The following is a 16,590-nucleotide window of genomic DNA, read 5'->3' on the forward strand; positions in this document are numbered from 1 at the left end:
TGGGCTGTTGTCCAGAACGGCATCCTCGTTCCCCTGTGCTTCCTTTGCAGCACCGGCTCGGTCAGCAGGATGGTCTGGTTGAAAATTAATCCCGTGATGAAGGATGCTTAATTTTCCAGCCGGACCAGCTCATGGATGCAGTGGACCCCAGGGCTGCGTGGGTGTTGGTGCCGTCAGAAGAGGCACAGCATGGGGAGCACCCTGGCTTTAGATCGCCAAAAGCCACTCGTGACACCCTGCCCGGGGCTCAGCACGGGAGAGCGGGAGATGCCAGTAACATTTCAGAGCAGCAGCTTGTGGAGAAGCTTTCAGGCATCATCAACCAAAGGTCTTAGCAGTAGGACACCCGCGTAGTCAGCATCATCCTCCTCCCCCCCCAGCTGTTGATTTTCTACCCTTGAAATGTCCTGCAGCCCCCAGCTTGTGCTGTGCCATCGACAGCATCTGTGCGGCCTCGCAGCGGAGCCCATCTGCTGGAATAACCCTGCTCCGGGCACGGTGTTGGATGTGGAGCCAGGGCCACCTACCTCTGCGCTAGTCCCTGCCTTTTCAGATAGGGAAAAAATAAATCACCACAGGTTGCTGTTGCTAGCAAGCTGGGAACTCCATCTTTTTATACTTCAGTGATGCATTTTCTGTAAGGGGAAGAAATACGGGAGGTTTTTTTCACTCTAAAGGTGGCTGGTGTGGTTCTGTGGGAGGGGGTGTCGGCGTTATTTGATAACCTTTTCTCATGTTTTCTTGGCTGCTGAATGAGAAAAGGGAGAAGTGGGTCTTCCTACTCCTTTAGCGGTACGTTTTTCTTCCCGGGAATTATCCTAGCATATAAAATGAAACAGGAGCCCTCAGATAGCATCGACACTTATAGTTGGTCTAAGTGTGCTATTTAATGGCAATGTCTTGTTTTTTCTCTGGAGAGAAGAAAATGTACCCCATTAAGTGCTCACGTTACAAGCCTGCACCCTGGGGGGTAAATATTTCAAATACTAATGCCAAGTAATTTTTAAAAGGTTCTGTATGCGTTTTATTTTAAGCATTCTGCAAATTATTTAAGACTACTAAACCAAAATGCAATTGATATCAGCTCATCCCGTGATCAGCATGTGGCGATTTAAAAATCTGCTGTTGCCCACCCGTGCGGTCGGGCGCGGGTACAATAGGGAAATTGTCATCTGTTTGCTGCTGCGGGTCTGTAGGTAGACAAGATGTACAATTTACATAGACAGTGGAGCGAAGGGACCGCTCTAAATATCCTTTCACTCTAATATTACAGTCGCATGCATTGCAAATGAGTTACTCTTTTGGAAAAAGAAGTCAAACTTGACTTGCATTGAAGTTCTGAGCTATTAACATCAGCGGAGCCAGGGACTCCAGCCAGAACTTCTGTGATTTCCTTGATATCCCTGTGACTTAGTACATCGCTTTAACTTTTCCATATGTGCTCTCTGATTTATAACACAGCACTTCTTTATTTTGCTGTTGTAAAATCATTTCATACGCTCAGCTGTGCCAAAAGCTTCATATGTTATTGATTAAACAAATTCCCCCTGTTCCAGGATTCTGGCTGTTCGGAGTCTGGTGGTAACTTCAGTGGAATGACAAGTGCGGTGGTCAATAGTACAAGGAGATGGGGAAATACTGTCCTGGCCCTTATTGCTGCTAATCAATAAGCTATCCTTCCATTTCCAAAGTGGAGCTGCTTTTTCCACCCACCACTGTCACATCTCTCCCGAGATGGGCTGAGCCTGTCCATCAGCTGCAAAGCACCGGTGGTTCGTGGTCATTTGGGGGGGGGGGGGAGGGGATGATGATGATGTTGGGTTTTAGTAATGTCAGGAGGAGGATTAACAGGAATTTCATTTCGACTCCTTCACAGGCAATTAGCGACAGCTGCTGCTAGAGAAAGGGCGTGATGATTAACACAGTGACCTTTGCAAAGATCGGCTTCCCTTCTTGGAGGGCTTCCTTTCGGCTGGACTTGCGAGCCATTAGCGCTACGGCACAGAGCGGGATGCGTGGGTGCTCTGGGGTTTGATGGAACAAGGTCTCTGTTTCATTATTAACATAATTAGGATGTAATAAAAAGGGGTTTCCTGTTAGACTGCGAGGCGTTAGCTCTGCTTCAGGATTTTCTGCTTCTTTCAAGCTCCAGAGTTGGGCTTTACCAGCACCCACAGGAACGTGGTCCTGCACCCTCCAGGCATCAGCACTTTCTTCAGGGCTGTTTCGGTTCATCAGATTTACTGACTAGCTTTGGGCTTTGGTACTCGTTGTGAGAACAAGGCAAAAGGGAGAGAAATCCAGTCCGGAGGTTTGCAAGTGGTGAGAGCCAAGCAAATCCAATTTGGGATTTTATTGTGTGTGATGGTTTGCAATCCAGCGTGAAGCTGATGGCCACAAGTGGCAAATGAAACAACCCGTGGCGTGGCCAGCACCGAGACCCGTGTGCCAGGACCTTGACAATCATGGACGAGGCTTCCATGGGTTCCTGCAAGTGCATTTTCAATACAGGAGAACAACACACTTTCCCCTGTAGGTCTGTTCCTGCTGCCCTTCAGTGCATCCAAGAGCATTTTCCCTTCCATGCCATGGAAGGACAGTGCTTTAGGCAAATGCATCTCCTTTTAAACCACACACAGGTTTGCTCGGTCAGGACTGACCACCTCTTTAAATTCCCAGCCTTTTCCATTCCCCTTTTCCTGCCTTTCTTTCTAACCCTCACCCAGGTTTGCCTGTGTGATGCCCTCCCTTAAAAATCCTGTAGAGCTGCAATTATTTTGAGGTTTAATGACCCATGATTTCTGTAATGCTTTATTTTGTTCACTTTCAGCATGTTTTTATTCCCCAATCAAATAAAGGGTATTAAAAAGCCCACCAAGAACAAAGCCTTTGCTTTCCATTATGAGAGGAAAAATGCTTCGAAAGCTGTATTTCTGCTATGCAGGTAAATAATTAGATTGCTAATGAATTAGCTTCGCTTTGAAGAAGAAAGCTGCAGTGTTCCTAATTAAGTTGTGAGGAGAGACACAGAAATTTGGGGTCTTTCTCCCAAACAATGGAGGGAAAGGGACTGCCAACCCGCAGGAGGCCAGGGACCACTGGCGGGGTGGTGATTTGTCCCATCATCTCATGGTGCCTCTGTGCTTGCAGCACCTTCCAGCTCTTTTGCATTGTTCAAATTCATCATTTCAGTGTTTTTCCATGGCAGTGAATTCAGAGAAATAATATACTCTTTCTCTGCAACACATTTCCTTTTTATCAGTTTCAAATTAGTATTTGAATTGAATGGTTACTTACTGCTATATTTTGAGACAAGGAGAATGAAAGTCTGCGATATATTTTCATTATATCACTCTATTTTATATGCTTTTCATCATGAGCCCTATTATTATGACCATCCTAAAATGAATAATCTCATATATTTTTTTCTTTCCTCACAGAGCAGGTTTTTTTTTTTTTTTCAATCCTTTGATCATTTTCATCACCCTCTTCTAAAGCCCCTTTTAAGTCTGTAGTAATACTCTTTTTCAGATGAGGTGAAAACTATTCTGGGATTAGGCAGCATCATTTTAATAATGTTATAATCTTCATACTATTATTCCCTATCCCGTTCACTAAGCAGACTAACGTCTTGTTTGCCTCCCTCTCCATCCCCCTTTTTTTTTTTTTCCCCCTGGATTGCTGCTGCCTGCACAGCAGCATCAAGACACTCAGATGCTCTGGTCTCCTTCCTAGTTAATATTGTTCATGAGGAACCATGTGAAAAATACCTTGATTTCCCCCCCGATTAATTTGTATCTGCCAATTTGGATGTTAATTTACCATTCTGCTGCCTTTTCTCCTGGTCATTTGCTTCTTTGCTGGCTTTGGCGAACTTATCTCTGTGTCATCTCTGTATTTGGCTACTCCACAAATTCATCTCCTTCTCCAGATCCTCGCTAAATCTATTAGACAGCGGGTTTAGTACCAATCCGCATGGCTTCCTCTTGATAGTTAACCTTTTGCTATGATGAAAATTCACTATTTAATTTTGTCGTCTTTCTCTTTAGATCAATGGCAGTATTTGCCCTCTTCCTTTCTCTTCCTTAGCTGTTTTGCAGCAAAAGAAATTGCCATCCGATTTGTCCGTTTTCTTAAATCTCCTGAACGGGTTGATGAAAACCCAGGAAAAATCGGGAGGACTAGTTCCTTCTGCAGAAGCTGATGGTGGTTTATACCTCGGGGATTTCCTCGCCCGCCAGCGCTTTTGTTTGTGGCAGGGTAAAACCCAGGGGATTTGCAGTGATCTGGGAGCTCTTTGTGTGGTTCCGTGTGATTCACCCATGGAGCTGGGTTGAAGAAACAGATCCCAAACCTGCTCTGCAGGTACCCGAGAGCGGTCCGACACCTTCTGCTGCACCCTCTGCCCTGATCTGAGATGTTTTAGGCAGAGGTGATGGGCTTCACGGTTTGCTTTCCTAATTTCTGAGTTTCTGCATCCTCACTTTGGAGCCTGCATCCCTCCTGCAGCTCCCTGGGGAGCTTTTTGGGTCTGGGCGCAGACTTGCTCTCTTCCTTGGAAGGGGAATTATAATGATCACCATCCATGTTATGGTTCACCATCCTGGTAATAGGAAAACTACCCAGCTCCACTCCTGAAAACTTACTACTTAGGACTTTGAAAGCAAAAAAAAAAAAAAAAAAAAAAGTCTTATTTTTGGAAGGATCTGTGTGAATCTTGTCTGAACTGGATCTCAAATGCAAACAGTTGCTCCTGCTTTGGAATAATAATATATGTATTTTCCTCTCTGCTTCTGAGGATGTATGTGCTGAGACAACATTAAACTCCAGCGAGGAGATGTGCAACAGGAACATGATCAAACCCTGCTGTTGCAAAAAGAAGAAATAGTGACTTAAGGGTGCCTGCATTTCCTGGGTAGAGCCCGACAGTGAAGAGATGCATTGCATTTCTATCTCATTACGCGAAGCTGTTGAAGGTTGAAATGCTGTTAAATATACCACAGGCTCTTATTAAGTGGCTATATTAAAAAAAAAAACAAAAAAAAAAACCAAACAAAAAAACAACACACGCGCACACACACCAGATTGCAGCCGGTGGAAGAACATTCTTTATTTGAGGATCATTTTTTCAGACAGGCTGACTTTTAATAAGCCTCTTGCGCCGGCTGATGTGTTGGCTCAGCGTGAGGGTGGTGCAGTGGGATGCTCAAACCCAGCAGCCGACCTGGGGCCGGCGAAGGAGCCTCCTGGCTCCGCTGGCTGCGAGGGATCGCTCCTGCTGCCATCGTCCACCCTGGCAGCCAGTGCCTTTTCCTGGGTGTGGAGGTTGGGGACCAGTTTTTGTAACATGCCACAGGGCCTGATGCTGCAGAACGGCGCTCGGGATGGTGCTGGAGTACAGGGCTCTAAGTTGGGGCATAGTGATGGCACCAAGAGGTTTAGGATGGATATTAGGAAAAATTTCTTCACCGAAAGGGTTGTCAAACATTGGAATGGGTTGCCCAGGGAAGGGGTGGAATCACCATCCCTGGAGGAATTTAAAAGACAGGTAGATGTGGTGCTGAGGGACATGGGTCTTGGCAACGTTAGGTTGATGGTTGGACTTGGTGATCTTAAAGGTCCTTTCCAACCTAGACGATTCTGTGATTCTATGTGTGTTGGGATGATGGTTGCATTGAAATACATTATTTGGCCCCAATTCAAGATAGCACACACCGTACGTAGTGGCTGAACTGAAACAAAGTGTAACTAAAGAGCAGAGGATGAACGTAAGGAACAAAACCATAGCTGCTATTTTTGATGGCTGATTTGACCGCCCATGCCCCATCCCTGGAGGGGTTCAAGGCCAAGGCTGGAGGGGACTTTGAGCAACCTGGTCTGGTGGGAGGTGTCCCTGCCCAGGGCAGGGGGTTGGAACTCGATGATCTTTAAGGTCTCTTCCAAAACAAACTGTCCTATGACTTTGTGATCATGGTGACTCTGGTTTCTTCTTTCTACAGCCAAATAAGCAAAGGGCAATATTTTGCTTTTAATGGTATGTTTATTGTGGAGTTACTGCCAATCCCTGTGCACCTGTGTGCAAAGTGGCTGACATCTGTGTGCTCAGCTAGCCATCAGATCTCCACGTAAAGCAGGACTATCCTTTTTCCCATCTCAGGAGCCGAATTTAATTCACCGATACGGCGCGGTAACTCCTTATATCCATTTTAATGGTCTGGTGAAATTCTGTTAGCAAAATACCTAATGAATGTTGCGATTCAATCAGGGAAGTCTAGAGTGTAATGTGTGGAGCGGTGCCAGCATTATATAAATCATTAAACATCAAAACGTAAAAAAAAAAAAAAAAAAAAAAAAATCCCTAATCATCATCTAACTCCGAGAGCTCCTGTAAATGGCAGGGGACGAGGCCAGGGGTGGGCAGCGCGGGGGCCTGGCTGGGACGGGGACAGGGGTGAGTTGGAGGCGGGGGGGGGGGGATGGCTCCCTGTGCTTCTCCAGGTGTTTTTTTGGATATAACGTAGATGCTGTAGCACGGAGAGAGGGTTTTTTGTGTGTTCCGGAGTCCCCCCAGGCCCTTGCAAGTCCTAGGAAGGGAACAGTTATTAAATAAAGGGGTGCTTTAAATAAAATGAAGGAGTATAGTCACTGCAGATAAGTTTTCTGCATGCGGTTTAGTCTTCAACTCCATTTGCGTTGTGAACTGGGGACTGACTACACTTTTATTTCAGCTGTTTTGGCCCCAGGAACTCTTGCAGCAAAAAAAGGTGCAGTTGTGCTCTTGAAGCCAAGATTTTATAAAGATAAACGGTCTAGAGGTTTGGGGGTTGTTTCTAGTTTTTAAACAAATCTCTTGAAAGACTTCCTAATGAGAGGCAAATCCAGCTAGCAAAGACTTTGCATTTGCTTTTTGAAAAGATTGAATTGGAGGGAAGTCTTTGGCTTTGGCCATGGGTCCGCTCTGCTGGGAGAGGTTATCTGCGGAGAACAAAACCAAAAGTAATTGGTCCTGAAATACGGACATGTTTAAAATGCACGGTGGGCTCGCTGGGCAGTTGGAGTGAGATTCGAAAGACCAAGGCAGAATACAGAATTATAACATTCCTGACTGTATATATAGATATACACACATATACATATATACACGCACATATATACATCTGCGTACGTGTCTATATATATAGATGTATATGTGTAGATATATATAGGGATGACTATGTGAGATTTCAAGGTGGGGGTCTGATTTTGTGCCTGTTTGCTGTTTTAGAATCAGATTAGGTATTTTGATTTCACTCATAAACAGAAGATGGATGAGCAGACTGGATGCAGATGTCCCTGCCCTCACCTCTGCTGGCAAACATGGTTTGCACTTAATAGTCACTGAAATAATAACAAAGCCACAGAATTCTCCATCACGGAGAAGTACTTTTTATTAAATGGATGCTGTCTCAGATGGATGGAAACCTTTGGGAAGGCTCTGCAGAGCCCCCGTAAGGCTCCTGGGGAGCATCCCCTGAGCCCCACCAGCGTGTGCCCGTGTGCTGTGGACCACTGCATCCCGGACCACTGCATTCCAGCCATCCCTGCCTGCAGCTTCACCAGTCCTTGGCGTTGCTGCCCAGCAAGCCCAGCACAGGGATCTCAGCTGGAGGCCCCCAGCTAAAAAAAAAAAAAAAAAAAAAAAAAACACCAAAACCTGAAGCCTGGCAGCTGCGGCTGAGCACAGCCGGGGCAAGAAGGGGGAAGCCAGCGATACTCAGCTGGATGCTTCCTATGGCCGCTGCCCCTGCAGGGATACACCCCTGCTCCGGGATGGATGGACAGATGGCGGCCGGCGCTCAGCTGTGCCCGGCGCTGCCTTCTCTGGCCTGCAGAGAGCTGGCTTGTACGGAGCCGCTCGGTGCACGCCGGGAGCCGTACAGCCAGCCTGTTCCTAAAGGCGGCTTGGGAAAAGACCGTTGAGTGCAGATATTAGGCACGGCGAGGTGTGAAACGTGCGATTTGCAGGGCACCGGGTGTGCACGTGTGCTGCAGACGCTGCAGGTCCCCCGTTCGAGAGGGTTTTTATTCTGCCAGGTCTGTCCTGCAGACCGTCCCCTAACACCGACTTTATTTCTTTATTAAACCAGCATATTTTAAGCCTGAAGCAGCGCGTTATCTCTCAAGAAAAAGTAAGCTGATTCTTTTTTTGTTGTTGTTTTAATATAGCTAGGAGTTTTTGTCCTGCAATGCTCAAGTCTGGGGATATTTTAAGAGCTTTGCCATCTTGTGCTGGGAGGGAGTACAATAAATATGTAGATAGGGAGTGCTGCTGCTTTGAAAGGTAAGTAAAGGGTCTGTGCTGAACTGACACTAGCTGAAAAATTTGTTCAGCCTAATTAGCAGCAAATCACTTCTGTGTCCAAGCCTGCTTGTAGAAATGGGAGCCAATTCCCTCCCCCCCCCGACTTTATCCCCTGCTGCCCTTCGTGGCTTTTCAGTGCCCTCCCTGGCTGAGCAGCTGAGGGTTTCTGCGAGGACGGCAGATCTGCATCCACGTGTCGTTGCAGACCAGCGAGTGCACAATGGCATTACTGGAAATTCATGGGAAACTGCACACCCATCTTGGGCTTTGTCTCGGACTGTTCAAGCTGTCACCGGAACCGGTCACGATCGATCAGCTTTTAAATTTCATGAAATTTTAATTAAAGAATGGAAAGCCTACGAAGACATCATAGGACAAGAGCACTGGAAACAAATACAATTTCACTTCCAACCATTAGCCAGAAAAGCAGCAAATGGTTGACTGCACATCACCATTGCAGTCTAATGAAAAGTACAGCTCTTGGCTTCGGCGGGCAGGTCATTAGTGACTAAATAATCAGTGACATTTCCCTTCTAAATCTGACACAAACGAAGTGCAGTGCTCTGGAAAAAGCCATTAAGTGCAAAGCCTTCCCTTTACTCTGCTCCAGGTATTGCAGAACAAGAACTAATGGCAGCCTTTAGCTGTGATTTGGCTTTGATAGCATCCGTGGGATAGTAACCCCCCGGTATGCCGACAGCCAAATGCTTCCAGCCTTGCACGAGCACGGTTCCTGCCATCATGTCGTGCAAAAACAGAGACTTGTTCCTTGCCGGTGTTCACCGATGCAGCCAGTAAAAGATACAAGTAGGGAAACCTATAATCTAGAGTGCTGGGAAGCTGAAAGGTATATTCTTACGTCTGAGAGGTAGCAGGAGGTAAAGGTCCAGCTCATCGTGGAGTCAGTTTAAAGCCTGACATCCTCCTGTGAATTCCCGTGGCAGCTCCCAAAGCTGGGTGTTAACCTGTTTTTCTGCAAATTTTTAAATGTTTTCTTGATGGGAGTGGAAAGCGAGTGGCACCGCACAGGAAAAAGGAAGGACTGGTCTTGTTTGTGTCTGTCCCTCGACTTTCTCTGAATAACGTGTTGTCAGATGGATGGAGCAATCAAATGGGTGTAACTTCCTCTGCTCCCTCCCCATGTGCCGCTGGCTTTGAAAATAACGCTGAAAGGTTAATAGGAGCCAGGCTGCCTTGAGGGGGGTCCCTTGTGTTGAAGCAGTGAGAATTTTAAGAAGTTTTTTTCTGGGGGGAAAGAGACCCAATGGGGAAAACTTTTCCTAGGAAAAAGCATTACTGGGAGCTGGATTGGGAAGCACTGTTGTCTTGGAAACTCTGTGCTTTGGAGCTGGGTATGTCTGATCTTCAAAATTCCTTTTTCTTTATGGACCCCAAAATAGAAGTTGTCGATGCAGTCAGTGTATCTTTTTTCAATGACTCTGATTTATATTTAGCCCTGTGTTGGGAAGTTCCAGTGCAGTATTTTTGGTCATTAGCTCTCCTGGTTGTGTTTGGGCTAGGGGTCAGCCATTCGGTGGATAAATCTGTTTAGGGTCTAGTCCTGTCAGTTACAGCCTCACTGAAAACACATGAGTGACCACAGATAAAAGTGGTTATAAAATAATGGGGGAAAAAAACGGCCTGGGAAAGTTCATTAATGGCTAACTCCCAGCTACTGTATAGTTAGTTCTGGCTGAAGGCTCTCGATAGTTTTATTGCTTAAAAAGGGCATGGGGATAAGATGTTGTTTCAAAGTAAAAAGCTTTATTTTCCTATCAAAAGTTTCTTTAGTGCATCCTTAAGGTCCATATCCAAACACTTGGATATATATAAGCACCCAGGCAGCGATTGCCATGTGATATTCTTTACCCTGCTGTGTTTCAGAGAGGCTAGATTCCCAAAATCCCTTTGGCTGTTAGCATTTGGGGCTCTTTTCCGAAGCTGCCTGTGCCTGCCCTTGTCTGACAGCAGAGCAGTATCCCCCTTTGCCAGCATCTCATTTCCATCACCAGGGTCATCCAGGAGATGCCCTGTGCCATCTGGAGAAGGCCTTCGAGATGCTGTTCAGGGATTCTCCCAAATTACCCATCTGAACGCCCTTTGATGCGTACTCTTAAAACTCTTTCCTTTGTATGCCATAAGGAAACCAAGGCAAGGAGCAAGGCGATTGAAAATAGTGATATTCCTTGAGTTTTTCATGGCTTTAACAGGCCATCGCCACCAGTGCTTTCAGTTCTTTTTCACTTGGCTTCGGTTCCCTACTGCTCGCTCCAGCGGTGGCCGTCTCACACACCCAAACTTCTGGATCTACAGGGAGATACAGAATATTGCTCGTAAAATTAATGCCAGCACCTAACTCTCCTTTTCCGAGTATATAGTGAAGAAGAATTACCATGCAACGTATCTTCTACGTGCTTTGGTCACAGAGAACCAGGTTGTATTTCTATGTGACCCCGAAACCCAAGCTAAAGAGAAGAACGGGAGCAGCTTTTTAATTGTAGTTCTGCAACTTAATCTGCCCTCACTCCAGCCCTCTCACCGATGGGTGCGTGCTGGACCACAGCTCCCTAGATCCATGTTTTAAGGATTGTAGAGTAGGGGAGATAGGGGTGATGGGCATTGCTTTTGCGACTTGAAACCCTTCAGAGCACAGAGGAGAAAGCTTCTCTTTCTTTTCCATCCGCAGGTGACGTTGTGGACATCTACCAGCGGGAGTTTCTCGCCCTCCGGGACCGACTGCACGCAGCCGAGCAGGAGAGCCTGAAGCGCTCGAAGGAGCTCAACCTGGTCCTGGAGGAGATCAAGAGAGCGATCTCGGAGAAGCAGGCCCTGCGGGATATAAACCGGACCTGGAGCAGCTTATCTGGTGAATAAACAGAGAAGTTGAGGATCTCGGGCTGTTTTGAAGCTGTTGCTAATGAGGAGGTAGAGAGGTGTGCGTGTGTGTGCGTGTGTGCAGGGCTGCGGACAGGACGTGCTCTTCTCTCCCCCGGCGCGAGCAAAGTGTGGAGTTCAGAGGAACTTGGGAACTCTTAAACTCCTGTTTAATTACAGGTGCATATGCATCATTAAACATTGAGATTTGCCTCTGACGAGGATATTTGCCAATTTGCTTGCTTACAAGTTGTTGGGTTGTTTTTTTCTTGCAAGTCATACACGCCGTTTCCTATGGCTGCATTGAATCCATATGGAAACGGGTAGCCAAAGAGAGGGGGGAGGAAGGAGTTAGGTTGGCTGAGCACCCCTTGCCAATTTATTTGTGTGGTGTTTTTTTTTTTAAGTTGCTCAGTTGAAGAAAATTGGATCTCTACAGAGAGATCTGATTTGACCTTCATTTGATCTTCATTCTCCCCGCTCCTTCCCAAATATTTTGGGACTTCTTTAAGGCCCTCATGGCTTCTGCTGAACTTCAATTGGGTTTGTGGTAGCATGTTAAAGGTTGGCCTGATTTTTTATAACCCAGCAGTAGTCTCGGGTGGCCAGACTGCTCTAGAAAGGCTTTTTGCCTTGCAGTCTCTTCCTACCTTCCGTGCCTTGCAATTGATTCCCTTTTCCTTTTTAAGACGAAACCAAGTTAAAACTGTGGAATATCACCAACAAGAATGTGCTGCACCTTCCCACCATCTTCCATCATTTGCCACATTTGCTGTCAAAGGAGAACAGTCTGCAGCCAGCCGTGCATGTGGGACAGGGGCGCACTGGAGGTAAATGGGAATTAGTGCTGCTTCTGGTGCTCTTCCTCACCTTGGTGCCTGTCCCTCCCCTTTCCTCCGGGCCTGACTGTGGTACGGAGATGAGCAGGACTGGAGGAACGGCTGCATGCATCATGCAAGCTTCTTGGTATCGTGGCACACGGGGTGGGTAAGCCATGTCATGTCTGCGAGTCTATGGGGGAGTGCTGTCTGTGCTCTTCACTGGCACTAAAATGTTCTCGATGCTTCTGCCAGATGTTTTTTGCTGCTTTCCATCTCCAGAGTGCTCTAGACATTGCCTGGAAGGTGGTCAGGTGAAAGCACAGTTTGCAGGGTGCTTCATGGAAGCTTGAACCAGTCTTAGGAGACAAATCCCATCTGGAGTAGGACTTTGGGTAGTAGTTGATTCCCCTCTTCTCCCAAATCCCAACTGAAAACCAAGACCTGACTTATCCCTCCAAAACTGAGATGCCCATGGGAGGGGTTTGGAGAACAAGGCGGGTCTTGAAGTTGACCTTCACAGGCTGAAAAGGCCCCTAGGAGGGAGAGGGGGTTTGGGTGTTTCCTTAGGCGTCAGTCTTTTGGGGAGAAAGGAGAGAGTCTATCTGACTGCCATGGGTGCCCTGCCAGTCTGGCACACTGGGGTGCCGCTGGTCGGTACTGGGCTGGGGGACAGGAGTATGGAGCCCTACGTAGCCCAGGAACCCACCAACCTGCTGATCACTGCTGGTTGTTAATGATGGAGCGTGGCACCGAGCAGGTGAACCATGAGGTGATCATAGGAGCAGAGCAAAGTGTCTTGTCCCAGGACACCCCCCCTCTCTAAAATCTCTCCTTGGCCTCGGGCAGTGTCTGTTGTGATGGGAATCCCCAGCGTGAAGCGGGAGGTGCATTCTTACCTCACCGACACCCTCAACTCCCTCATCTCAGAGCTCACTCAGCAGGAGAAGGAGGACTCCGTCATCGTCGTCCTCATTGCCGAGGTAAGACAGATTTTTGCCTGTTTATGCCATTTCCATGGCCCCCGCTATCTGCCAAACGGTGCCAAACAGGACAGCTGGAGGCCAGCTCTGCCGCTTGCCAGGGCAGATAAGCCCAGCCTTGGGCTGCCATCCGACCAGGATCATTAGGTGCATCCTGCCCAAAATGAAAGACCGATGGGGCCAGAGAGGGTCAGGATGTGAGCAGGCAAACATTAGTACTTGCCAGTGCAGCACATGTGATAGTCTTTCTGGTCTAAATTGTGATGGCTCTTGCAGGGTGCTTGAGTGGTTGGTCCCAAAATGTGCTGGAGCAGTCCCATGGCCACATCTGGGGGAGCTCTCAGACCCGCTCCTGAAGCAGCTTCATTTCTCCACGTACCTGTGAGACAACTCTAATCCCCTCTCCCAACCCAAGAGCCTGCTGATTTGGGGCTGAAGCTAATATGATGCCTCTTCCTACTGGTGGCTGGAGCCCAGAATCAGTTGCTGAATCCATGGGTTAAAAAGCCTTGATACGTTAATCCACAAGAGCTGCTTTTATCTATGTGTTTAGATGGTTATTTTTCTCCATGGCTTTCCCCTCAGGATTATTTTCTTGAGCTTGAAGTGCATTTGTCTTAATTTCCAGAAATCCGGTGAGAAAGATAAACCTCAGTGGCATGTTACTGGGAGCGGAACAAAGATAAATGTCTGGGTTTGCTGCCTGTTTACCCATAATTTGACATTTTGAGTAGCATTTGGCTTCTGGGTCTCTGGCTGGTATTTCATACAAGGAGAAGGTGTGCAATGATGGGTGTAGCCCAAAGTGCCTGGGACAAGGTTTAGTCCTGCCTGTTGTTTCTCGTTGAGCCAGGACAGGTTTGGTGGCTGTTTTCACAGGGAGTGAGCTAAAACATGAGAGGTTTTAAGTAACTTGACCAAAAAAATCTTCTGTTTGGGACTGCAGTAATTTTTTTTTTTTTAAGTCGACTTGAAAATAGGGTCTCGCTGTGATTACAGCACCTGACTTTCTGTGTGTACCTGTGACAACAGAAGTGAACAACAGAGAAATTAATTCTGGTACCGTCAAGTGCAGGAGCACACGTGCCATAGCCCAATAACAGCGATGGTAGTTGTTGTAGAACACCACCACGGTCACTGTCCTCTCTTGCCAAGCTTGCCCTTGTAGCCACACAACATCCTCCTCCCGTGCAAGTGTCAACCCCCGCTGTGCTTGTTTGTCCTCTTCCCAAATTGTTCTCGTGTTTACCTGCACTTGGCATTGCTCGTTAGGGCTCTTCAGACTCGGGATAAGTAAATAGTGAAGAGGTCGTATGAACCTGGAGCAGACACTGGGTCATTTGGAGGTTCAGGACAACTCTGGAGCAACTGCATGTCCTTTTTGGGATGGGGACTTCTCATTTCCGAGTGTCACTGCTAACAACCGTGGGTGTCATCCACGGTGGCCGGGCGGCCTGGGAGAGCTGGGGGCTCCTCGGCTGGCAGAGGGGAGCCCTGAGACAAGCTGGCCAGCTCGGCTGTCACCAGCCTGCCCTTTCAGTGGCAGCTGGGCGCTTCGAACAGAGCTCTGCATTTGCTCCCAAAGCCAGGAGCATCTTTCCTGCCTTTGTTTTTCCCATTGCTGTTTTCTTGGCTGAGCCCTGTTTGGGAAAGGGACCTTTTTCCCCTCGAGAAAACCCTCCCTTGTCACCATTCCAGCGTGAAAGCGCTGGCCTCAGCTTGTGACATACATCCCCGGCGTCTCACTTCTCACCTCCGCCCGGCGCCGAGCGCAGCGACAACCGGTCCCGGCTTCTGCAGTGCTGCGTCTGCAAATCCACCCGGACCGCGCGGTCCTGTGATCCCTACGACCTCCCAAAACAATGCAGCCACCAGGAAACAGGCACAGTGTTCGCTCCTGTGGGTCTCCTGCCCTTTGTTCTTGGATTTTGTTTTCCTGGTCACTGTGCAGATGGTTTCTGTCCGGTGCCTGTCCCTGTGTTTGCACTTATCTCGCCTGCGGATAGCGGCGTGCAGCGCTGCTGACCTTTCCATCCCAACTCTTACAGGTTGCCAGGTTGATTGTGGGAACAAACTGTTGTTTTAGGAAGAAAAGCGTGGAAATGAACCCGAAATGAAAAATGCATGCTTATAAAGAGACCCCTCTTTTTCACAAAAGGGGTAGAGATCCTTTTCTGCCGAGAGTGTTCGCTTGGATGAAAGCCAGCATGTATAGAGAAAAAAAAAATAAATAAATAGCCAAGAAGTTAACACTCAGTGCAAACACTTGGTGCTGGCAGGGGCAGGAGTGCCAGGAGAGCCCGTGGGGAAGATGTGCAGCATCTTGAGTCCTTCGGGGTGGTTTTTGGTGTGTGTGATGCCTTTGGTTAACACTGGCCATAAAGGAGGGCACCCAGGAGTCCGTCAGCACGGGGAGAGTGGCTAAACTTGATAAAAGAAGACATGAAGGTGATACGGGGGTGCTGACAGTACCCCGGGGTGTGTTGAAGGTGATTTCTGAGCCGCGGGGGGTTAAAGGCTGAGGCTGAAGGATGTAACACTGCTTATCTTTTGTTTTCAGACGGATCCGCAGTACACAGCTGGAGTGGCAGAAAATATCAGAAACTTGTAAGCACTTCCAAATCACTACGGCGGTACGGGCTGTGCCTTTAGCAAGGCCAGGGAACGGCTTCATTAAGGATAAAATACACTCTTTTCTGCTTCCCTTTTGTATTTTTTTTTTGTTGTTGTTTGCATTTTTTTCTGTTCTTAAACTCTGGGCTCTCTTTGCTATTACCGCTTCCACTTTCTGCTTGTTCTAAAATGCATCCCATATGTAGCTTCCATTAGGCTGCTTTGTGCTTGCAGTATTTAACGCACGCCGTTTCATTTTGCGCTCTCTGTCCTGTGGCGTTGCGAGAAGATGGATTATTTAGATTTCCAGTGATCCTGGCAATTGTTTCTGTGTCTAGTGCAGCCCTCTACCTGCTCTGCGGAGTCAGAGCAAGCGGGCAGTGTGGTAAGCACACCCAAATCCTCCTGCCTTACTTTGCTTTAAAATCCACGATCTGTTTTTCTTCCCGCTCCAGCCTGTTTGGTTTTTCCCTTGTTCTAGGCACTAGTTACATTGATTTCTCATGCTAGCTGCTATTTATGGCCCGGCGTCTTAGTGGCTTTTGCAGCGTGGTTTGTGGCTGTTTAGGCAGAAGCCGGTGACGGATTATTAACCGTGAGCCGGTCCAGGCGTTAACAGCACCAGAGCTCGGAGGCAAAAGAAAAAGGTGGTGAGAGAAGAGGCTGTAACTCCCATCCAGCTCCTGCGATTGCGTGTTTCCAAGGGCTGGCCGTCGCCATAAGAAGGAGATGCAAAAGGGCAGCGCATCCTCCGGGCGCCCCGCGTCCCCGAGCCAATGGTGGGAGAGGGGCTGGGACGCGTGCGGGGAGGGTTGTGTTCCCCGGCCCTCCAGAAGAGCTGAAACAGAGCCCTCCATCTTGCTGTGCAGGAGCTGGCAGAGCTCCCCTCCTTCTGCCGGCTGGCAGGCGGACGCACTTACTGGGAGATAATGGACTGATTGTCCGATGGATCCTGATGAAA

At 47.9% G+C, this 16,590-nt stretch overlaps 1 protein-coding gene across 1 annotated transcript in view; it reads left to right on the forward strand.

Annotated features, from left to right (window-relative positions):
- MGAT4B (alpha-1,3-mannosyl-glycoprotein 4-beta-N-acetylglucosaminyltransferase B) overlaps window positions 1–16,590 on the forward strand; it is a 52,949-nt gene that overhangs the window by 24,940 nt on the left and 11,419 nt on the right. The window contains exons 2-5 of the mRNA XM_074155361.1: window positions 11,028–11,207; window positions 11,905–12,045; window positions 12,883–13,016; window positions 15,577–15,623. Coding sequence (XP_074011462.1) covers window positions 11,028–11,207; window positions 11,905–12,045; window positions 12,883–13,016; window positions 15,577–15,623 — 502 coding nt within the window. The remainder of the gene's footprint in view (window positions 1–11,027; window positions 11,208–11,904; window positions 12,046–12,882; window positions 13,017–15,576; window positions 15,624–16,590) is intronic.

Source organism: Numenius arquata, chromosome 11 (genome assembly GCF_964106895.1).
Source record: "Numenius arquata chromosome 11, bNumArq3.hap1.1, whole genome shotgun sequence".
In the NCBI taxonomy this organism is placed as follows: domain Eukaryota; kingdom Metazoa; phylum Chordata; class Aves; order Charadriiformes; family Scolopacidae; genus Numenius; species Numenius arquata.